General features: G+C 51.7%; 1 protein-coding gene across 1 annotated transcript in view; it reads right to left on the bottom strand.

Moving 5' to 3' along the window:
* Window positions 1-385: 385 nt before the first annotated feature.
* Window positions 386-24,304, bottom strand: part of LOC137305872 (sprouty-related, EVH1 domain-containing protein 1-like) — a 147,900-nt gene continuing 123,981 nt past the window's right edge. Inside the window, exons 2-6 of the mRNA XM_067974808.1 lie at window positions 18,040-18,242; window positions 15,476-15,644; window positions 12,656-12,717; window positions 5,160-5,321; window positions 386-1,060 (exon numbers count right to left, since the gene is read on the bottom strand). Coding sequence (XP_067830909.1) covers window positions 386-1,060; window positions 5,160-5,321; window positions 12,656-12,717; window positions 15,476-15,644; window positions 18,040-18,242 — 1,271 coding nt within the window. The remainder of the gene's footprint in view (window positions 1,061-5,159; window positions 5,322-12,655; window positions 12,718-15,475; window positions 15,645-18,039; window positions 18,243-24,304) is intronic.

The raw sequence follows: 24,304 nt of genomic DNA, 5'->3' as shown, positions 1-24,304 counted from the left end.
CACCAAATGTGCGAGTGTTAAATTCGTAAACCAGTAACTGAAGCTCGGTTGAGCCCAGCTCCCTGGGGGTGAGGGGCGTGTTTTGTGTAGGTAACTGAGTGCCGTTCTAAGGGACCACTTTAGTTAAGAGTATCACAGACAGACTGACTTCTAAGTAAGTTCCCAGTGCCCCTCGGGCAGGGATAGTTAAACCAGCGCTCCACTTACTGTACCAGAGATCGTTAACACACCATCCCAGACTGAACCAGGCCTCGCCCGGCCAAATGCCAATCCTCCGCAGCGCGTTAAAGCAACTGGAAGGTCGTTTCTGCAGGACGCCTGTCGCCAAAGTGCCTATTTTTAAAAAAATTTTGCTAAACCCTTGCATCCCCCTCCCCAAGGCCCCTCATCGCACTGCCTTGTGTTTCCCTCCGCAGCATCCCCACCTCTCCCCGCACCTGTGGCACGCCCGCAGGGGCAGGTAGCAGCACATGCAGGGCGCCATGAGGGAGAGGGCGGCCAGGGCCAGCCAGCGGGCACAGAAGTGGCGGCTGTTGGCGTCGCAGGAGCAGGGGTCGGAGTAATCGCCCTCGGAGTCCGACATGCAGTGGTAAAGCAGGGACTCCGCGCACCACATGCAGCTGATCTGGTAGACGCAGCGCTCGATGGGATCCGGGGCGTCCTGGCACTGCCCTCGCCCGTTCTCCTGGTCGCGGAAGATGTCCCGGCAGTACACGCACCGGGAGGGCACCGCGTCCTCCTCCGCCACCCCCGCCGGCTCCTTGGCCTTCTTCAGCTGGGGCGAGGGAGGGACGTGGACCTTGCAGGCGGGCGATCCCTTGGGCTCCTTGAGCAGGCCCTGCGTGCCGGGGCTGCCGCCGCTGTGCTCTCCGTCTCTCGGCTCGCCCTTGGCGAAGCGCACGCACAGGTCGATCTTGTCGGGGTCCCGGTCCTGGTCGCGGACGATCGCCCGCCGGTAGTCCTCGTAGCCCTTCGCCACCCAGAGGTCCACGCAGGGGTGGATGCTCTCCAGCTCGTCCTCGTCGCGATGGTTTCCGTGCTGCAGGGGCCGGGTCTGCACCTACGGGGAGAGGAAGCAACAGTTGTCCCCTTTGTCAGGACCGGGCCGGTCGAACGGCAATCGTCAGAAATCACAACCGCTCGCTCTACGCTCTAATCATTTGACTCCCTTGATCTGTGCTGAACTGAGGCGGGAGAAAGGCTAGCTATAGGTGCAGCGACAGTTAAAAGAAAGACAGTGCATTTATATAGCACCTTTCACGACATCCCAAAGCGCTCTACAGCCGATGAAGTACTTTTGAAGTGTAGTCACTGTTGTAATGTAGGAAACACAGCAGCCAATTTGCGCACAGCAAGATCCCACAAACAGCAATGTGATAATGACCAAATAATCTGTTTTTTTTAGTTGAGGGATAAATATTGGACTGGACACTGGGGAGAACTCCCCAGTCCTTCTTCAAAACAGTGGCCGTGCAATCTTTTTTATTCCACCTGAGAGGGCAGACGGGGCCTCGATTTAACCTCTCATCTGAAAGACGGTGCCCCCGACAGGTGCAGTACCGAGGGAATGCTGCACTGTCAGATGGCCTAAGGTCCCATGGTACCATTCGAAGAGCAGAGACTTCTCCCAGAGTCCCGGGCCGACGTTCCTTCCGCGACCAACACCACTGAAAATAGATTTCCGATCTTCTCATTGCCATTTGACAGGTCTTCCACTGCGCAAAATGGCTGCCACGTTTACCCACATAATCGGCCAATGATCTTCAGAGTAATTCACTGTGTGTGAAGCATTTTGAAATGTCTCTGGGAGATTTGGTAGATAGGGAGAAACTGTTTCCACAGGCAGAAGGGTCGGTAACCAGAGGTCACAGGTTTAAGGAAATTGGAAAAAGGACCAGAGGCGAGACGGGGAGAATTTCTTTTACGCAGCGAGTTGTTCTGATCTGGAATGCGCTGCCTGAAAGGGCGGTGGAAGCAGATTCAACAGTAACTTTCAAAAGGGGAATTGGATGAAGGGGAAAAAAAAGTTGCAGGGCCATGGGGAAAGAGCAGGGGCAGTGGGACGAATTGGATAGCCGGTACAGGCCCGATGGGCCAAATGGCCTCCTTCTGTGCTGTATGATTCTATGATTATGAATGTCTTTCCCAATACCTTAAATGGGATTAGAATACAGCTTCATTATTACAGGCTTTGCCTTGTTAGTACGTTCCCTGGTTCATGGAGGAATTGGTACCACCAGACTAGCCTTGAGGTGAGGGCCCATGAATGGACCCTGCTGACAGCTGCAGTGCCGTTAAGTGCCTGCAGATGGCAATGGCGAGTCCTCTCTCAGCAGCGCCACCAGCAGACGTATCATTAAACTGCAGCCTGAATCCATCCCACCTGTTACCTCATCCCATCCACTGAGGCCTTCGTACTGTCATAGCAGCTGCAGCACAGGAGGAGGCCGTTCGGCCCGTCGTGCCCGTGCCGGCTCCAATTAGTCCCACTCCCCTGCTCTTTCCCCACAGCCCTGTGATTTAACTACGCATCTAAAGTGTGAACGACAGCCAGAAGCAGCCGTGTTCCGCTCTCCGGCTACGTCAGCTCTCCCGGAGATTATTCCGCTCGGACAAAATCGGAAAATCTTTTCTCAGGCAGTTGCTCCCTCCAATTTCCCCCCTTATTTGCTGGAAGCGATATCAAAAAGTCTCGTGGAATATTGGCCTTTACCTCAAGGGGGCTGCAATACAAAGGGAAGTGATGGTTCAGTTGCAGAGCCTTGGTCAGACCCCACCTGGAGTACTGAGTTCAGTTCTGGGCACCGCACCTCAGGAAGGTTATACTGGCCTTGGAGGGCGGGGGGTGCAGTGCAGAGTCACCAGAATTCTATCAGGGCTAAAAGAGTTAAATTATGAGGGCTGGTTGCACAGACTAGGCTTGCATTCCCTCCAGTTTAGAACTGAGGGGTGATCTAATTGACGTGTTTAAATTGATGAGGATTTGTCAGGTAGATAAAGTGAAACTATTTCCTCAGGTGGGGGAGTCCAGAACGAGGGGGCCGTAATCTTAAAATTAGAGCTAGGCCGTTCAGGAAGCATTTCTTCCCACAAAGGGTAGTGGAAATCTGGAACTCTCTCCCCCAAAAGGTTGTAGATGCTGGGGGGGGTCAATTGAAATTTTCAAGGCTCAGATCGATAGATTTTTATTCGGTAAGGTAATCAAGCGATATGGATCAAAGGCAGGTAAATGGAGTTGAGGTACAGATCAGCCATGATCTAATAGAATGGGGGAGCAGGCTCGAAGTGGGGCTGAATGGCCTCCTCCTGTTCCTATGTGCTGGGGCCCAGTACCCCAATAAAACAAAAAGCAAAATACTGCAGATGCTGGAAATCTCAAATGAAAAGAGAAAATGCTCGAACCAGTCAGCAGGTCAGGCAGCATCTGTGGAGAGAGGAGGACAGGGTTTTGACCAAAGGCCATCAATGTGAAAAGTCAACCACATCTCTCCGCAGATGCTGCCTGAGTGTTTCCAGCATTTGCTGCTTTTATTCCAGTACGACAGGTGGCAGGAGACTCTAGTACCTTGTGCAAGTTAGACCACACTTGGAGTATTGTGTACAGTTCTGGTCACCGTATTATAAAAAGGATCTAGAGGCACTGGAGAAGGTGCAAAAACGATTTACAAGGATGATCCCACAGCCCAGAGGTTATAACTATCAGGAAAGGTTTTCTCTGGGAAAGAGAAGGCTGAGGGGTGACCTGAAAGAGGCCTTTAAGATTGTGAAAGGGTTTGATAGGATAGACGGAGAGAAAATGTTTCCACTTGTGGGGGAATCCAAAACTAAGGGTCATAAATATAAGATAGTCACTAATAAATCCAATAGGGAATTCAGGAGAAACTTCTCGACCCAGAGAGTGGTGAGAATGTGGAACTCAAAACCACAAGGAGTAGTTGAGGTGAATAGCATAGAGGCATTTAAGGGGAAGCTAGATAAACACATGAGGGAGAAAGGAATAGAAGGAAATGCTGATAGGGTGAGATGAAGTAATGGAGGAGGCTCGTGTGGAGCATGGACTAGTTGGACTGAATGGCCTGTTACTGTGCAGTACATCCGATGTAAGTGGCTACTCGTCATGGGAATGCCTTGCCAGTCAGTGTGGGCAGGTTATTTGACCATGGGAGAGTCACAGCCGAGCCCAATACTGACCTTGGCCAACATTTACACTGAAGCACTTTGAATTGGAGTGGGGGCCTGGTAATTGTGACCTCCCCTGGGCCCAGGGGCCAATTTTTTCTCCTCTATTGCTGAGAATCAGCACCTTCAGCACAGGCCAAGGAGCGATTCTGGGACCGCCCTGATCTGCATGATTCAGTTGCACCCTGGGCAATACATTTACCAATTAAAACTATTAGGGGCTTCTTTACAAGAGGGATCAGTTTCTTGTACTTTAGTGCCTTCGAGACAAATGAGAGAAGGTAATCAGGTACAGATTGGACCTGCCCCCAATCTCTCCAGCAGTAAACTGCGTTGTTGCCCTGATTTGAACTTTCCACTCGAAAAATCTTGACGCAGTGGTGACGAGGGACAGATGTGAAGGCTGCGGACATTACAGAGGAGATCGCTCGTCTTGAGTCCTGCCTCGTTCTTTGACAGCATCACGGCTGGATGCAATTTCTGCATCAAATATCGACTCAGATCCCTCTACGATGCAAATACCCCAATCTTCTGAATCGTTTTCGTTAGCTGGAATTAGTGAGGCAGGCGGGAATCAATTATGGGGGTCAGTGCGAAACAGAGCAGCCTTGACAGGTGGTGAGGTTTTTGTAGAAGATTGGTGCAGTTGGCATAATCTATTTAGTGATAGATTATGCCAACTGATGCCACCTGGGCCTTTGCGAGCTGCCCAATCAACCCAACCACAGGCCAGAAATGCCAGGCTGCCCTCGAGACGCTGGGCAGTGGTCTTGGCAGCAGATGGCCTTGTGATTAAAGGCAATACGACAACCCCTGTGGGGTTCAGTTGGGCAAATGCGTCACCCAGCGAGCCAGAGAGACCCAAACTTCACCAATCCAGGGCCTAGAATAAACAGGATTCCCAACGCCCCAACACAAAATGGAGGTTGAGAACTGAACCAGAGGAGAAGAGGACATAAGAGATGTTGGCTCTTTACTACCTGATTGGACGGCGTGGCTGCCTGTGTCTGCACGAGCCTGAATTCGTCAGAGGCTGGTGACCTGATGTAGCAGCTGGATGATGATTCGCTGGTTACTATGGTGATGTGTTTTGGGAGCATCTCCTTCCTGCTGTTGGACGATGACTCGCTGTCTGTCTGCATCTAAAAGGAAAATGAAAACTGGCAGAGACAAGGGCGAAGAACTGAAGGAGAGACCACCGGACAGTAACGTTTAAGAAATAAACCTCAGATTTCCCCCCCCCCCGACTCCCCTCTCTATTCCCCCCACTTATGTGTGTCCCCTCTCCAACCTCCCCCCTCCCCAGTGTGTCCCCTCTCCAACCTCCCCCCTCCCCAGTGTGTCCTCTCTACAATTGCCCCCCTCCCCAGTGTGGCCCCTCTCTATCCTCGCCCCTCCCCAGTGTGTCCCCTCTCTAACCTCCCCCCTCCCCAGTGTGTCCCCTCTCCAACCTCCCCCCTCCCCAGTGTGGCCCCTCTCCAACCTCCCCCCTCCCCAGTGTGTCCCCTTTCCAACCTCCCCCCTCTCCAGTGTGTCCCCCTCCATCCCCTTCTCCCCAGTGTGTCCCCTCTCTATCCTCCTCTCCCCAGTGTGTCCCCTCTCTATCCCCCTCTCCCCAGTGATTCCCCTCTCCCCAGTGATTCCCCTCTCTATCCCCCTCTCCCCAGTGAGTCCCCTCTCTATCCCCCTCTCCCCAGTGAGTCCCCCCTCTATCCCCCTCTTCCCAGTGAGTCCCCCCTCTATCCCCCTCTTCCCAGTGAGTCCCCCCTCTATCTCCCTCTCCCCAGTGAGTCCCCCCTCTATCCCCCTCTCCCCAGTGAGTCCTCTATCTATCCCCCTCTCCCCAGTGAGTCCCCCCTCTATCCCCCTCTTCCCAGTGAGTCCCCCCTCTATCTCCCTCTCCCCAGTGAGTCCCCCCTCTATCCCCCTCTCCCCAGTGAGTCCTCTATCTATCCCCCTCTCCCCAGTGAGTCCCCCCTCTATCCCCCTCTTCCCAGTGAGTCCCCTCTCTATCCCCCTCTCCCCAGTGAGTCCCCCCTCTATCCCCCTCTTCCCAGTGAGTCCCCTCTCTATCCCCCTCTCCCCAGTGAGTCCCCCCTCTATCTCCCTCTCCCCAGTGAGTCCCCTCTCTATCCCCCTCTCCCCAGTGAGTCCCCCCTCTATCCCCCTCTTCCCAGTGAGTCCCCTCTCTATCCCCCTCTCCCCAGTGAGTCCCCCCTCTATCTCCCTCTCCCCAGTGAGTCCCCTCTCTATCCCCCTCTCCCCAGTGAGTCCCCCCTCTATCCCCCTCTTCCCAGTGAGTCCCCTCTCTATCCCCCTCTTCCCAGTGAGTCCCCTCTCTATCTCCCTCTCCCCAGTGAGTCCCCTCTCTATCTCCCTCTCCCCTGTGAGTCCCCCCTCTATCTCCTTCTCCCCAGTGAGTCCCCCCTCTATCCCCCTCTCCCAAGTGAGCCCCCCCCTCTTCCCAGTGAGTCCCCTCTCTATCCCCCTCTCCCCAGTGAGCCCCCCCCTCTCCCCAGTGAGTCCCCTCTCTATCTCCCTCTCCCCAGTGAGTCCCCCCTCTATCCCCCTCTCCCCAGTGAGTCCCCTCTCTATCCCCCTCTCCCCAGTGAGCCCCCCCTCTCCCCAGTGAGTCCCCTCTCTATCCCCCTCTCCCCAGTGAGTCCCCCCTCTCCCCAGTGAGTTCCCTCTCTATCTCCCTCTCCCCAGTGAGCCCCCCTTCTATCCCCCTCTCCCCAGTGAGCCCCCCCTCTATCCCCCTCTCGCCAGTGAGTCCCCCCTCTATCCCCCTCTCCCCAGTGAGTCCCCCCTCTAGCCAGTGAGTCCCCCCTCTATCCCCCTCTCCCCAGTGAGCCCCCCCTCTATCCCCCTCTCCCCAGTGAGTCCCCCCTCTATCCCCCTCTCCCCGGTGAGTCCCCCCTCTCCCCGGTGAGCCCCCTCTCTATCCCCCTCTCCCCAGTGAGCCCCCCCTCTATCCCCCTCTCCCCAGTGAGTCCCCCCTCTATCCCCCTCTCGCCAGTGAGTCCCCCCTCTATCCCCCTCTCCCCAGTGAGCCCCCCCTCTATCCCCCTCTCCCCAGTGAGTCCCCCCTCTATCCCCCTCTCCCCAGTGAGTCCCCCCTCTCCCCAGTGAGTCCCCCCTCTCCCCAGTGAGCCCCCTCTCTATCCCCCTCTCCCCAGTGAGCCCCCCCTCTATCCCCCTCTCCCCAGTGAGTCCCCCCTCTATCCCCCTCTCGCCAGTGAGTCCCCCCTCTATCCCCCTCTCCCCAGTGAGTCCCTCCTCTATCCCCCTCTCCCCAGTGAGTCCCCCCTCTATCTCCCTCTCCCCAGTGAGTCCCCCCTCTATCTCCCTCTCCCTAGTGAGTCCCCCTCTATCCCCCTCTCCCCAGTGTGTCCCCCCTCTATCTCCCTCTCCCCAGTGAGTCCCCCCTCTATCCCCCTCTCCCCAGTGAGTCCCCCCTCTATCTCCCTCTCCCCAGTGAGTCCCCCCTCTATCTCCCTCTCCCCAGTGAGTCCCCCCTCTATCCCCCTCTCCCCAGTGAGTCCCCCCTCTATCTCCCTCTCCCCAGTGAGTCCCCCCTCTATCCCCCTCTCCCCAGTGAGTCCCCCCCTCTCCCCAGTGAGTCCCCCCTCTATCTCCCTCTCCCCAGTGAGTCCCCCCTCTATCTCCCTCTCCCCAGTGAGTCCCCTCTCTATCCCCCTCTCCCCAATGAGTCCCCTCTCTATCCCCCTCTCGCCAGTGAGTCCCCCCTCTATCCCCCTCTCCCCAGTGAGTCCCCCCTCTATCCCCCTCTCCCCAGTGAGTCCCCCCTCTATCCCCCTCTCCCCAGTGAGTCCCCCCTCTATCCCCCTCTCCCCAGTGAGTCCCCCCTCTATCCCCCTCTCCCCAGAGAGTCCCCCCTCTATCCCCCTCTCCCCAGTGAGTCCCCCCTCTATCCCCCTCTCCCCAGTGAGTCCCCCCTCTATCCCCCTCTCCCCAGTGAGTCCCCCCTCTATCCCCCTCTCCCCAGTGAGTCCCCCCTCTATCCCCCTCTTCCCAGTGAGTCCCCTCTCTATCCCCCTCTTCCCAGTGAGTCCTCTATCTATCCCCCTCTCCCCAGTGAGTCCCCCCTCTATCCCCCTCTTCCCAGTGAGTCCCCCCTCTATCCCCCTCTCCCCAGTGAGTCCCCCCTCTATCCCCCTCTTCCCAGTGAGTCCCCTCTCTATCCCCCTCTTCCCAGTGAGTCCCCCCTCTATCCCCCTCTTCCCAGTGAGTCCCCTCTCTATCCCCCTCTCCCCAGTGAGTCCCTTCTCTATCCCCCTCTCCCCAGTGAGTCCCCTCTCTATCCCCCTCTTCCCAGTGAGTCCCCTCTCTATCCCCCTCTCCCCAGTGAGTCCCTTCTCTATCCCCCTCTCCCCAGTGAGTCCCCCCTCTATCCCCCTCTCCCCAGTGAGTCCCCTCTCTATCCCCCTCTCCCCAGTGAGCCCCCCCCTCTATCCCCCTCTCCCCAGTGAGTCCCCTCTCTATCCCCCTCTCCCCAGTGAGACCCCCCTCTCCCCAGTGAGTCCCCTCTCTATCTCCCTCTCCCCAGTGAGCCCCCCTCTATCCCTCTCTCCCCAGTGAGTCCCCCCTCTATCCCCCTCTCCCCAGTGAGTCCCCCCTCTATCCCCCTCTCCCCAGTGAGCCCCCCCTCTATCCCCCTCTCCCCAGTGAGCCCCCCCCTCTATCCCCCTCTCCCCAGTGAGCCCCCCCTCTATCCCCCTCTCCCCAGTGAGTCCCCCCTCTATCCCCCTCTCCCCAGTGAGCCCCCCTCTATCCCCCTCTCCCCTGTGAGTCCCCCCTCTATCCCCCTCTCCCCAGTGAGTCCCCTCTCTATCCCCCTCTCCCCAGTGAGCCCCCCCTCTATCCCCCTCTCCCCAGTGAGTCCCCCCTCTAACCCCACACCCCAGTTCTAAGCAAACGATGAACATTCACTGCATCAGCAGAATCATGTTTTCAAAATCCTACTGCAGAGACTGAATAGATCCACATACTAAAGAAGGTTCATGGAAAAGGGAAGTTGATAAAACTTCTCCAGGTCGATTGTCTCTCCCCCTTCGCCTGGTGGTAACCGCCTCAAAATGGGGTTCAGTAACCTCACCGTCCCGTTACCCCCGGCGATGCGGCCGGCGCCATTTTGAGAGGGGCCTACCATCGGGTGTCCAAGGTGCCCGCCTGTTTCAGGCGACAGGCCCCTTTTATTATGGAAATTATTATACAGTTCCACGGATGTTCATAAGCCCTCGGTACCTCAGCCAAACCCCCATTTTTCACCCGCCAGCTTCTCCACCAGTCAAGCCCAATCTTGTCTGCACCTGGGGGCTGACTTTGGTGTCCGCTGGACCGTTTGCAACCCAAAAACAGGCACAACTGGGGCTTAGCAGAGCCGGGAAATCAGTTCCGCCTGATTACCTCCTATTTTTATTCACCCCACTTCAGTATTCTATCCCCCCCCCAACTCGCACACCATCCTGACTTGGACATGTATCACCATTAGGGTTGCCAACTCTGGTTGGACGTATTCCTGGAGATTTCATCACATGACCTCCGACCTCCATGCTCCCCGCCCCCATTCTCCCGCCATTGGCTGCCTTACAAGCCCGTCCTTGGGCCGCACCCTCTTCCTACGGCCAATTGGAAAGCAAGTAGACTCTTCCCTACTCGATTGGACGATTCTTGCCACTCAGTCAACCAGTCTTTTTTCCCCCGTCTCCATTATTTTTGCGACTAATAAACGAAAGCATTCGAAGAAAATGAAAAAAAAAACACACACACCAACGCCGCTATGATTTATCACCCGGGCAGTTGTGTTCTGGAGACTGGAGGGTTGGTCACCCCCAAATTGCCACTCCTTCATTGTCACCGGGTCAAAGTCCTGGAATTTTTTTTTATTCCTTCGTGGGATGTGGGCATCGCTGGCGAGGCCGGCATTTATTGCCCATCCCTAATTGCCCTTGAGAAGGTGGTGGTGAGCCGCCTTCTTGAACCGCTGCAGTCCGTGTGGTGACGGTTCTCCCACAGTGCTGTTAGGAAGGGAGTTCCAGGATTTTGACCCAGCGACGATGAAGGAACGGCGATATATTTCCAAGTCGGGATGGTGTGTGACTTGGAGGGGAACGTGCAGGTGGTGTTGTTCCCACGTGCCTGCTGCCCTTGTCCTTCTAGGTGGTAGAGGTCGCAGGTTTGGGAGGTGCTGTCGAAGAAGCCTTGGCGAGTTGCTACAGTGCATCCTGTGGATGGTACACACTGCAGTTACGGTGCGCCGGTGGTGAAGGGAGTGAATGTTTAGGGTGGTGGATGGGGTGCCAATCAAGCGGGCTGCTTTGTCCTGGATGGTGTCGAGCTTCTTGAGTATTGTTGGAGCTGCACTCATCCAGGCAAGTGGAGAGTATTCCATCACACTCCTGACTTGTGCCTTGTAGATGGTGGAAAGGCTTTGGGGAGTCAGGAGGTGAGTCTCTCGCTGCAGAATACTCAGCCTCTGAATTCCAGACCTAAGACCATTGTGGATGCAGCATCAGAAGACGGACTGCAGTGGATTATGAAGATGGGCCATCAACACCTTCTCAGGGCAACTAAAGATGGGCAACAATATGCGGCCTTGCCAGCATCGCCCACACCCTGAGGGCACTGACGGAGGCTCCTCTTCCCAAAGAAGGCAGCTCCAGCACAATCCAACAGCACCATGACAGTCGAGGCCAGACTAACCATTATGTTGGATGGTTCTTCAGAATCAGCCCAATCACAGCACTTCATGGTTTTACGTGACACTGCATGAAAGCGGGTGTGTCAGTGTGATGAAGAGTCAGTGACTGCAATTTCAGCCTTGGTAAATGGTTGTTAATGGGTTTAAATGCCCTTTAAGGCTTTCTGATGCCTTTTCAGGCTTTCTGAATTTTTGTCCCCCCACTGTGCCCCTCGAGCCTGCTCCACCATTCAATAAGATGGCTGATCTTCCACCTCAACTCCACTTTCCTGCCCGATCCCCATATCCCTTGATTCCCCTAGAGTCCAAAAATCAATCAATCTCAGCCTTGAATATATTCAACAACTGAGCATCCACAGCCCTCTGGCGTAGAGAATTCCAAAGATTCACAACCCTCTGAGTGAAGAAATTCCTCCTCATCTCAGTCTTGAATGGCCGACGGACTGCAGCGGTTCAAGAAGGCGGCTCACCACCACCTTCTCAAGGGCAATTAGGGATGGGCCATAAATGCCGGCCTTGCCAGCGACGCCCACATCCCATGAATGAATAAAAAAAAATTATCAGGTTAAGCTTAAATTGGAGAATTGGGTATGTGGAGACTTGCAGGGGGGTCTTTTGCAGTTCCAAACGATTCTGAGTTGACTTAGTCCGATGGCTCATGTTGGCCCAAGATGTCCACACACTCACACCTTCCAGCAAGGGGACAATGGCCAGGCGATCAGGAGCATTAACACTGCCTGACGTTTTCCTCTACCTAGCCCAGGGCTGTTGGGGCCAAGTGTTAACCTCCCTCATTCAACACAGGGTGGGGATCAAACCATTGACCCTCCTGGACTGTTTGACTCAGGACCACTCCGAGCCATGCACAAACCCACTGAACAACTTTTAAATAATATCCTCCCCACTCTATTTCCTCACCCCTCCTCATGAGGCAGCTATGGTTCCGCTGACGACAGCCTCCTTCAGTACCTTGCACGTGGCATTTGGGAAGCCTGAAGAATAAGTACCAGGAGACTCTTTGACTATGGGAGCCATCACACCCAAGCCCAAACCTGCTCTCGCCCAACGTGCCTGGAACCTGGGCTGGTGGATCCCATCCCTCACCCCTGGGAACTGAGGATCAGTGTGGTATTCCCAGTGCTAACCTTGTTGACCAGCAACCAAACATTCCTCCCTCTCCGGGCCTGTTATTGGTCTCTCCCTCCAATGATACCGCTCAAGTCATTAATTGTGTAGGCCGGGAGTCTTTTCTCTAAAGGCCTGATGGGCAAGATCCCCAGTGAACATTGAGAGAGTTTCTGAAAAAGCCCTGGTTGAATAATCCAGAGAATTGTGAGTTCAATTCTCCACCGTGTGAATTTGGGAGTTTGAATTCAGTTTAAAAATATCTGGAAATAAAAAGCTGGTATCAGTAAACATGACCATGAAACTACCGGATTGTCGTAGAAACCCAACTGGTTCACTAATGTCCTTTAGGGAAGGAAACCTGCCGTCCTTACCCGGTCTGGGCCTATATGTGACTCCAGTCCTAAACCAGCGTGGTTGACTCTTAACTGCCCTCTGAAGTGTTCTAGCGATTCCCTCGGTTGCATCAAACTATTACATGCAACGGCTCACCACCACCTTCTCAGGGCTACTATGGATGGGCAATATATGCCAGCCTTGCCAGCGACGCCCACATCCCGAGTGCATAAAAGGACAAGAAAGCAGCCGCAGCAAAGAGACTCTGTATAATTCTGTGGCCTTACTTACTGCAGCGATGTCCTCTGTCACATCAGCTTCACCCTGACTCGAGGAAGAGGAGCTCAGTGAACCTGTGGAAATGTAACAGAGACGAGAGGATAAGGCCAGGACAATCCAGAGAAATAAGTACTCAAGGCCTACAGTTAAAACTACAATAACGGATACCCAGGAGAGTGAGTGACAGGAGGTTTGGGGGGTTTATATATAGAATAACGGATACCCAGGAGTGAGTTACAGGCTGGAATCTAATCGAGGGGTTTGGGTGGTTTATATATAGAATAACGGGTACCCAGGAGTGAGTTACAAGCTGGAATCTAATCGAGGGGTTTGGGTGGTTTATATATAGAATAACAGATACCCGGGAGTGAGTTACAGGCTGGAATCTATTCGAGGGGTTCGGGGGGTTTATATATAGAATAACGATTCTGCTCCTGATTGTTATTCTGTGATTGATCCTGGAAAGTGTGTGTCTGCATTGAGACAGGGGAGAATCAGACTTATGTGGGATGCCTCCCACAGTTAAATAGCCTGTGACCACTGACTGCCTAAGCTCACACATGAAGAATGGACACTTGGGTGAGATGGTGGACGGCTGCCTGGTCCTATGGATACCATGGTTCATCAAGAATCAGTAAAGGAGGGGAGGAAGCTAGATGAATGTCTTTGTTACCTCTACACTCGACTATTCCAATGCTCCCCTGGTCGGCCTCCCATTTCCCACCCTCCGTAAACTTCAGCTCACCCAAAACTCTGCTGCCTGTATCCTAACTCGCACCAAGTCCCGTTCACCCATCACCCTTGTCCTTCCTGACCTACATTGGCTCCCAGTCCGGGAAGGCCTCGATTTAAAAAATTCTCATCCTTGTTTCCAAATCCCTCCGTGGCCTCTATCTCTGTAGCCTCTTCAAACCCTACAACCCTCTGAGATCTCTGCGCTCCTCCAATTCTTGCCTCTTGCGCATCCCCGATTTTAATCGCTCCACTGCTGGCTGCCTAGGCCCTAAGTTCTGGAATTCCCTCCCTAAACCCCTCTGCCTCTCTACCCTTCTTGAAGACGCTCCTTAAAACCTACCTCTTCGACCAAGCTTTTGGTCACCTCTCCTAAAATCTCCTTATGTGGCTCGGTGTCAAATTTTGTTTGATAATCGCTCCTTGGGACATTTTACTGCGTTCAAGGCGCTATATAAATGCAATTTGTTGTTGTCGCATAATGGCTAATGAGGGGCTGCAGAGAGGCTGTAATCCAATTGGAGGGAGTAGATGGTTTGTGGAATATGATAGAGTGGGACGAGACTCTCTCTTAAAGGGATCCTGAAGATGAGACATTTCATGACCAACAAAGTTCATTCAGATTTTCTAACAAGGCATTTCAATCACATGCATGGGGTGGGAGGAGTTACCAGATCTAACCAAGTTCCTCCTCCTTTCCCGAGTGGAAAATTTCCGGATTTGATTATACACGAAAAACCCTAAAGGACGTTTCACCGGCTCTCTTATTGGGAAGGCAGGGCCTGCTACACTGAGGCAGGGTTACACGCACGGACCAGATCTTGCAATTCGAGCAGCTCAAGGCCTCTGTGGTGCGGGGAACGGTCTTTATCTGGTGTTTGCCGATTCGCCCAGTGCTGGTTGCAAGCAGAAATCACTCCCCGATAAACCCCAACAAGATCCCTGTTTCGAGATATTTCAACCAACTGCACCCCAGTTTCCAGATTTGTTTTTAATCTCAAATTTAGGTGAGAAAAATAAGGCTGACAATAATCTTGGAAATACCAAACTTAAAATCCACTCGTCAACAATGAGATAAAGGTCCTTACATTACAACAGTGACTATACTTCTAAAGTACTTCATTGACTGTAAAGCACTTTGTGACGTCCTGAGGTCATGAAAGGCGCTATATAAATGCAAGTGCAGGACACAAGACCAAGGCCCATCTCCCCTTCACCTGTGATCGCAGAAGACTTGTTGATCCATGTCTCCTCGGGCTTCTATTTACAGTTTGCCCAGCTGTAGGTGACTATCTGGTCTGGTGTTTAGTGCTATTCCCTCTCCGTTTCTCGTTCTCCAGCAACAGAAAACAAGGGGATGAAATTAGGAGTTGGGCCTTCCATAGAATAAGTGAAGAACCCTTATTGGAATTGAACTGTTGGCCCTGTGTTTTTTTTTGTTCTTCCTGCGAGGAATGCCTCTGACGGTAACACTGGACCATGGATTGGGAGTTCAACACTGTACAACTAGACCATGGATTGGGAGTCGAACACTGTACCATTGGACCATAGATTGGGAGTCGAACACTGTACAACTGGACCATAGATTGGGAGTCGAACACTGTATCATTGGACCATGGATTGGGAGTCGAACACTGTACCACTGGACCATAGATTGGGAGTCGAACACTGTATCATTGGACCATGGATTGGGAGTGCAACACTGTAGCACTGGACCATGGATTGGGAGTCCCCCACTGGAGCATTGGACCATAGATTGGGAGTCGAACACTGTATCATTGGACCATGGATTGGGAGTGCAACACTGTAGCACTGGACCATGGATTGGGAGTCGAACACTGTATCATTGGACCATGGATTGGGAGTGCAACACTGTAGCACTGGACCATGGATTGGGAGTCCCCCACTGGAGCATTGGACCATGGATTGGGAGTCCAACACTGTACCACTGGACCATAGATTGGAAGTCCCCCACTGGACCATCGGACCATGGATTGGGAGTCCAACACTCTGCCATTAGAAAAGTTGAACCGCCTTTCTCACTTTTATCAAGCGGTCCTGTGGAAAATTAGATTCAAAGAAGCCACCATCTGTTCCTACCTTCTGCCATTTCCTCAATGGCGTTCTGAATGCTCCGCTCAAAGGTGACTGCATCAGCAGGACTCTGGAACGTGAGGCCAAACTTGTCATCGTCTACTTTCCAGTGGTGAAAGATGGGATTCACCTTGTTGTAAATTAGGTCCTTCTTGAGGGCACATTCCAGGATCATCTGTGGAGGAAGAACACAGCGAGGATAGGAGAACCCCTATCCAGTCAATCCTCTCAGGCTTCATTAGTACAGCAGCCCTGTCCTTCAGGAGATAATTCCTGTTTTATACAAACCTTTCTTCTGATAAATAGACAAATGTTGGAGAAACATTGATTTATAATTATTCTGCCGTTCCTAATCTACTGACTTTTTTTTCTTAATCTCCTTAATCTCACCCCAGGTGAAAAGGAGGAAGAGGGAGAGACCAGAGATGGAGGGAAGGGCCAGAGATAGAGGGAGAATTGGACACAATGGAACAGGAGTAGTCCATTCAGTCCCTGTTCCGCCATTCAATTAGATTATGGCTGATCTGTATCTCAACTCCATTTACTCGCCTTGGCTCCATATCCCTTAGTAACCTTAACTAACAAAAATCTATCTATCTCAAGTTCGAAATTTTGAGACGCAGGGAGAATTGGACACGGGGGGAAGATTGGACATGATCAGACGACAGAGGGGCAAACAGAGTCAAGCTGGCCAGTTGGTTTCTTCCTCAGAACGAGACCCTGGTAGGTCGGTAACCGGAATGTTTCAGGTGTGGTCACTGGCCGGCAGGGCCGATGGTGATTCCTTGGCACATAGTGGGTGGCACAGCCTGCTGAACCCACAGTGTGACAGGGTGAGGGTGAACGGCTACATTGTCCTTCACAAGGAGCTCGGTTACCAAGTGCCATTCCTGGAACCCTCTCCAACGTCTCATGGGTTACAACGGTAGCAGATACTTTTGGTCGGCCTCTTGCTAGCAGTGCAATGGTAGCACTCGCGCCTCTAGGTCAGAAGGTCCAAGAGACTTGAGCACAAAATCTGAGCTGGTAGTCCAGTGCGGTACTGAGGGAGTGCTGCACTGTCGGAGGTGCCGTCTTTCGGATGAGACGTTAAACCGAGGCCCCGTCTGCCCTCTCAGGTCGACGTAAAAGCTCCCATGACACTATTTTGAAGAAGAGCAGGGGAGTTCTCCCTGGTGTCTTGGCCAATATTTATCCTTCAATCAACATCACTAAAAACAGATTATCTGGTCATTATCACACTGCTATTTGTGGGACCTTGCTGCTCGGATTTGGCTCTCGCGATTCCTGCATCACAACAGTGACGACATTTGAAAAGTACTTGGCTGTAAAGCGATTTGGGACGTCCTGAGATCGTGAAAGACGCTATATAAATGCAAGTTCTTTATTTCTTTCATAGAGCTTGAAAGAGATTAATTTAAAGGGATATTTTCTTGACTGTCAGGTTGCTGGGTTAACGAGCCCTCCTGGATCAATGGGTAAATGCCAGTGTGGAACTGAGCATCCAACCAAGCAAAATTCCAGATTTAATCTCTAGTCTGATTAGCTGACCTTAGCCCAGCAGAAGAAGTGTTACAATTGTCATCAGTATCACTGTCAGATGGTGGAAAAATCATCCCAGGGTTCTACACCCGATAGTTAAAAGAATAAAAGACTTGCATTTATATAGCGCCTTTCACAACCTCAGGACGTCCCAAAGTGCTTTACAGCCAATGAAGTACCATCACTATTGTAATGTAGGAAACACGGCAGCCAATTTGCGCACAGCAAGATCCCACAAACAGCAATGTGATAATGACCAGATCAGCTGTTTTAGCGATGTTGGTTGAGGGATAAATATTGGCCTGGACACCAGGGAGAGCTCCCCTGCTCTTCTTCGAATAGTGCCATGGGATCTTTTACATCCACCTGAGAGGGCAGACAGGGCCTCGGTTTAACATCTCATCTGGAAGACGGCACCTCCGACAGTGCGGCACTCCCTCAATGGGACTATGAGCCCAAGCCCTTCTGACTCACAGGCAAGAGTGTTACCCACTGAGCCACAGCGGACACCCTATCTTATCCAGTGACCCCTGCTGGAATTGAGTATGCGCACAAGACTTGGCCTCAATTGTGATGGCTTCCACAGTTGAATTGCCTGCCAACCCTCACTAGGTTTTACACTTGGATGAAGTACTGGAAGCTGCCAGCACCCATCAACTGTACCCCCAGTCTGAGTCAGCAGCTTCGGTAGAGGATGGGGAAAATTGGGGAAAGGAAAGGGTGGCTAGACTCCCTCGGTTTGTCAGCCGTGACTCTTGCCTCTGAGTCAGAATGGTTGTGGGTTCAAGTCCCACTCCAGAGACCTGAGCACCAGATCCAGGCTGACACTCCCACTGCAGTACTGAGGGAGTGCTGCACTGTCGGAGATGCTGTCCTTCAGATGAGATGTTAAACCGAGGCCCCTTTTGCCCTCTCGTTCTTACTAATATGGAGACACTCCAGCCAACCCCGAAAGTGGGCACTGTGAGGCCTGAGCTTTAATGTTCTTGCCCTGGGAAGTGACCGCAGCCCATCATGTGACTCCTTACCGCTTGGTCTCGGAGCCGCTCTCCACAGATCAGGAAGCTGCTCTCGTCTGAGCGCGTGACCTTGCAGATCATGACGTGACTGAGGCCAGCTCCTCCCAGCGGCACCCATCCTCCACTGGAGTCGTCGCGGGTCATCACCACAGCTCGAACTCGTACCACGTAGCTGTCAGAGAGACACACATTCCCATGAGGCACAAGAGAGACTGAGGGGGAGAGAGAGATCCACAGAGAGAGAGAGAGATAGAGAGCGATCCAGGGAGGGAGAGAGAGGGGGAGAGAGAGATCCAGGGAAGGAGAGAGAGAGATCCAGGGAAGGAGAGAGAGAGATATCCAGGGAAGGGGAGAGAGAGAGATCCAGGGAAGGAGAGAGAGAGGGATCCAGGGAGGGGGAGAGAGATATCCAGGGAAGGAGAGAGAGAGATCTAGGAAAGGAGAGAGAGAGATCCAGGGAAGGAGAGAGAGAGAGATCCAGGGAAAGAGAGAGAGAGAGAGAGAGAGATCCAAGGAGGGAGGGAGGGAGAGAGAGAGAGAGAGAGAGATCCAGGGAGAGAGAGAGAGAAAGAAAGCTCCAGGGAGAGAGAGAGAGAGAGAGAGAAAGAACGAGATCTAGGGAGAGAGAGCGATATCCAGGGAGAGAGAGATCCAGAGGGAGAGAGAGATCCAGGGAGAGAGAGCGAGAGAGATCCAGGGAGAGAGAAGGAGAGATCCAGAGAAGGGGAGAGAGAGAAAGAGAGATATTCAGGGAAAGGGAGAGATATTCAGGGAAGGAGAGAGAGAAAGATATCCAGGGAAGGAGAGAGAGAGATCCACAGAAGGAAAGAGGGAGAGATCCACGGAAGGAGAGAGAGCTCTCGTGAGGGAGGGAGAGAAAGAGCTCGAGGAAGGGAGATCCAGGGAGAGAAATCCAGAGAGAGAGATCCCAGGTTGGAGGAAGAGCTCTCGAGAGGGAGATCTGTGGAGTGAAGGAGAGATCCACAGAGGTAGAAAAAGAGATGCCGGATTGGAGGGAGTTAGAACCCAGGAGGAGGGGAGAGATCCAAAGACAGGAGAGTGGGTGGTAGGAAGGGAGAGAGGAGGGAGGGGGAAGGATGGAGAGAGGGAGGGAGGGATTCAGTGAGAGAATGAGGGAGATCCAGGAAAGGAAGGAGAGTTCCTGGGAGGAAATCTAGTGAAGGAGGAAGAGAGATTGCAGGAGAGAGATCCATTGAGGAAGAGACAGAGATCCAGGGAGGGAAGAAGAGATGTCATGGGAGGGAGGGGAAGAGATTGAGGAGAGGGAGAAGAGGTCTGGGATAGGTCTGAGCATAGCTTCCCAGCTGGCAGGAATGGCGGGAATTTCACTTTGATTTACATGGAGCACAGGCTCACTGATGGACCCAATGGCCCTTTTCGCATTCTTGGCTGATTTCAAACTCTTAAAGCTTCAGTGGCAGAATGGGAAACCTTTCTGTGACTGTAGGAACACAGGAACATGGAACGAAAAGAAGCCATTCAGCTCCTTCTGGACAATCGATCCTCTCGTGAACTCCACTCTGTAATCTCCTGACAAAGTTCTGCACAATACTTCCTGGTCCACTGTGCCCAATTCAAAGGTATGCGTGTGGTTATGGGAAATGGATCATATCCATAGACATACATTACAGAACAAGACACATATAATATTTAAAAAGGGAGATAGAACCAGACCAGGGAACTATAGACCAATTAGCTTAACGTCGATGGTAGGAAAGATAATGGAATCTTTACTCAAAGATGTAATAGAAAAACATCTAGAAACCAAAAATTTAATAAAGAATAGTCAGCACGGATTCCAAAAGGGAAGGTCATGTTTGACTAACCTTATTGAATTCTTTGAAGAGGTAACAGAAAGGGTAGACAAGGGCAATGTAGTAGATGTAATATATTTGGATTTTCAAAAGGCCTTCGATAAGGTATCGCAAAGTAAACCCATGACCAAGGTCAGAGCATGTGGAGTCAGAGGACAAGTAACAGAATGGATAGCAAGCTGGCTAATAAACAGAAAACAGAGAGTAGGGGTTAAAGGTAATTACTCAGACTGGCAAAAGGTGGGAAGTGGTGTTCCACAGGGATCGGTGCTGGGACCACTGTTGTTCACCATTTACATAAACGATTTGGATTTGGGAATGGGAAGTACAATTTCAAAATTTGTGGACGATACCAAATTGGAGGGTATAGTTAATACTGAGGAGGACTGCGACAAAATACAGGAAGACATTAATAAACTTGCAGAATGGGCATGTAATCAGCAAATGAATTTCAATATCGATAAGTGTGAGGTATTACATTTTGGTAGGAAGAATATCAGTTACAGCTGCAATTAGGAAGGCAAATGGAATGTTGGCCTTTATTGCAAGGGGTTTGGAGTATAAGAGCAAGGAAGTCTTACTACAATTGTACAGGGCTTTGGTGAGACCTCACCAGGAGCACTGTGTTTAGTTTTGGTCTCCTTATCTAAGGAAAGATATACTTGCCTTAGAGGCGGCGCAATGAAGGTTCACGAGATTGATTTCTTGGATGAGAGGGTTGTCTTATGAGGAGAGATTGAGTAGAATGGGCCTATATTCTCTGGAGTTTAGAAGAATAAGAGGTGATCTCATTGAAACATATGATTCAGAGGGGGCTTGACAGGGTAGATGCTGAGAGGTTGTTTCCCCTGGCTGGAGAGTCTAGAACTAGTCACAGGATAAGGGGTCGGCCATTTAAGACTGAGATGAGGAGGAATTTCTTGACTCAGAGTGTTGTGAATCTTTGGAATTCTCTACCCCAGAGGGCTGTGGATGCTCAGTCATTGAGTATATTCAAGGCTGAGATGGATTTTTGGACTCTAGGGGAATCAAGGGATATGGGGATCAGGTGGGAGAGCAGAGTTGAGGTCGAAGAGCAGCCATGATCTGATTGAATGGTGCAGCAGGCTTGAGGGGCCGAATGGCCTACTCCTGCTCCTATTTCTTATGTTCTTAAGAACAAGGGGGCCTAATGCTGCTTGATAATAAGAGTCTAAATACAACAGAGGAGCAGAGGGATCTCAGGGTACAGATACACAAATCACTAAAAGTAGCGACGCAGGTTAATAAGGCTATAAAAAAGCAAACCAAGCACTGGGATTCATTTCTAGAGAGATAGAATTGAAAAGCAGAGAAGTTATGTTAAACTTGTATAGAACCTTGGAAGACTACACAGGACAGAAATGTAAAAGCCCATGGGATACAGGGAAATGTGGCGAATTGGATCCAAAATTGGCTCAGTAACAGGAAACAAAGGGTAAAAGTCGATGGATGTCTTTGCGAATGGAAATCCGTTTCCAGTGGTGGGCCACAGGGCTCAGTGTTGGGTCCCTTGCTGTTTGTGGTAAATATTAATGATTTGGACTTGAATGTAGGGGGCATGATTGGCAAATTTGCAGACGACACAAAAATTGGCCGTGTAGTTGATAGTGAAGAGGATAGCTGTAGACTCCAAGAAGATATCAATGGGTTGGTGGAGTGGGCTAAAAAGTGGCAAATGGAGTTCAATACGGAGAAGTGAGAGGTAATGCACTCAGGGAGGGCAAACAGTAAAATGGAATACACAGTAAATGGGAATATATTGAGAGGGGAAGAGGAAGTGAGAGACCTTGGAGTGCATGTGCACAGGTCCCTGAAGATGGCAGTACAGGTAGATAAGGTTATGAAGAAGGCATACGGAATGCTCTCCGTTATTAGCCGAGGTAGAGAATACAAAAGCAGGGATGTAATGATGGAACTGTATAAAACACTGGTAAGGCCACAGCTGGAGTATTGTGCGCAGTTCTGGTCACCACATTACAGGAAGGATGTAATTGCTCTGGAGAGACTGCAGAGAAGATTTACAAGAATGTTGCCAGGGCTTGAAAATTGCAGCTATGAGGAGAGATTGGATAGGCTGGGGTTGTTTTCCTTGGAGCAGAAGAGGCTGAGGGGAGACTTGATTGAGGTGTATAAAATTATGAGGGGCATAGATAGAGTAGACAGGAAGTACCTGTTTCCCCCAGCGGAGAGTTCAAGAACTAGAGGACACAGGTTTAAGCTGATTGGCGGAAGGATTAGAGGGGACATGAGGAAAAACTTTTTTACCCAGAGGGTGGTGGGTGTATGGAATTCGCTGCCCGAATTGGTGGTAGAGGCAGGGACCCTCAACTCTTTTAAAAAGTACCTGGACCTGCACCTAAAGTGCTACAAGCTGCAGGGCTACGGACCGGGTGCTGGAAGGTGGGATTAGAATGGGCACCTGGTTGTTCTTCGAGCTGGGACGGACACGGGTACGGTAGCATAGTGGTTATGTTACTGGACTAGTAATCCAGAGGCCTGGACTAAAATCCGGAGTCATGAGTTCATGACTCTGGATTTTACGGCAGCTGGCGAATTTAAATTCAATTAATTAAATAAAAATCTGGAATTAAAATACTAGTATCAGTAATGATGGCCATGAAACTACCGGATTGTCGTAAAAACCCATCTGGTTCACTAATGTCCTTTAGGGAAGGAAACCTGCCGCCCTTACCCGGTCTGGCCTATATGTGATTCCAGACCCACAGCAATGTGGTTGATTCTTAATTGCCCTCTGAAATGGCCTAGCAAGCCACTCAGTTGTAAAATCTTGCTACGAAAAGTCATAATGAGAATAAAACCGGACGGACCACCCGGCATCGGACCACTAGGCACCGGACACGACAACGGCAAAACACCAAGTCCAGTCGACCCTGCAAGGTCCTCCTTACTAACATCTGGGGACTTGTGCCAAAATTGGGAGAGCTGTCCCACAGACTAGTCAAGCAACAGCCTGACATAGCCATACTCCAGAATCATACCTTTCAGCCAACGTCCCAGACTCTTCCATCACCATCCCTGGGTATGTCCTGTCCCACCAGCAGGACAGACCCACCAGAGGTGGCGGTACAGTGATATACAGTCAGGAGGGAGTGGCCCTGGGAGTCCTCAACATTGACTCTGGACCCCATGAAATCTCATGGCATCAGGTCAAACATGGGCAAGGAAACCTCCTGCTGATTACCACCTACTGCCCTCCCTCAGCTGATGAATCAGTCCTCCTCCATGTTCAGCACCACTTGGAGGAAGCACTGAGGGTAGCAAGGGCACAAAACGTACTCTGGGTGGGGGACTTCAATGTCCATCACGAAGAGTGGCTCGGTAGCACCACTACTGACCGAGCTGGCCGAGTCCTGAAAGACATAGCTGCCAGACTGGGCCTGCGGCAGGTGGTGAGCAAACCAACACGAGGGAAAAACTTACTTGACCTCGTCCTCACCAATCTACCTGTCGCAAATGCATCTGTCCATGACAGTATTGGTAGGAGTGACCACCGCACAGTCCTCGTGGAGATGAAGTCCCGTCTTCGCACTGAGGACACCATCCAACGTGTTGTGTGGCACTACCATCGTGCTAAATGGGATAGATTCAGAACAGATCTAGCAGCTCAAAACTGGGCATCCATGAGGCATTGTGGGCCATCATCAGCAGCAGAATTGTATTCCAGCACAATCTGTAACCTCATGGCTCGGCATATTCCTCACTCTACCATTACCAACAAGCCAGGAGATCAACCCTGGTTCAATGAGGAGTGTAGAAGAGCATGCCAGGAGCAGCACCAGGCATGCCTAAAAATGAGGTGCCAACCTGGTGAAGCTACAACTCAGGACTACATGCGTGCTAAACAGCGGAAGCAACATGCTATAGACAGAGCTAAGCGATTCCACAACCAACGGATCAGATCAAAGCTCTGCAGTCCTGCCACATCCAGTCGTGAATGACGGTGGACAATTAAACAACTAACAGGAGGAGGAGGCTCATGCAAACATCCCCATCCTCAATGATGGTGGAGTCCAGCACGTGAGTGCAAAAGACAAGGCTGAAGCGTTTGCAACCATCTTCAGCCAGAAGTGCCGAGTGGATGATCCATCTCGGCCTCCTCCCGATATCCCCACCATCACAGAAGCCAGTCTTCAGCCAATTCGATTCACTCCACGTGATATCAAGAAACGGCTGCGTGCACTGGATACAGCAAAGGCTACGGGCCCTGACAACATCCCGGCTGTAGTGCTGAAGACTTGTGCTCCAGAACTAGCTGCGCCTCTAGCCAAGCTGTTCCAGTACAGGTACAACACTGGCATCTACCCAACAATGTGGAAAATTGCCCAGGTATGTCCTGTCCATAAAAAGCAGGACAAATCCAATCCGGCCAACATCCAGGCTTGGGCTCGTAAGTGGCA

Source organism: Heptranchias perlo, chromosome 41 (genome assembly GCF_035084215.1).
Source record: "Heptranchias perlo isolate sHepPer1 chromosome 41, sHepPer1.hap1, whole genome shotgun sequence".
NCBI classification, from domain to species: Eukaryota; Metazoa; Chordata; class Chondrichthyes; order Hexanchiformes; family Hexanchidae; genus Heptranchias; species Heptranchias perlo.
This window is presented reverse-complemented; position numbering and strand designations above follow the sequence as displayed.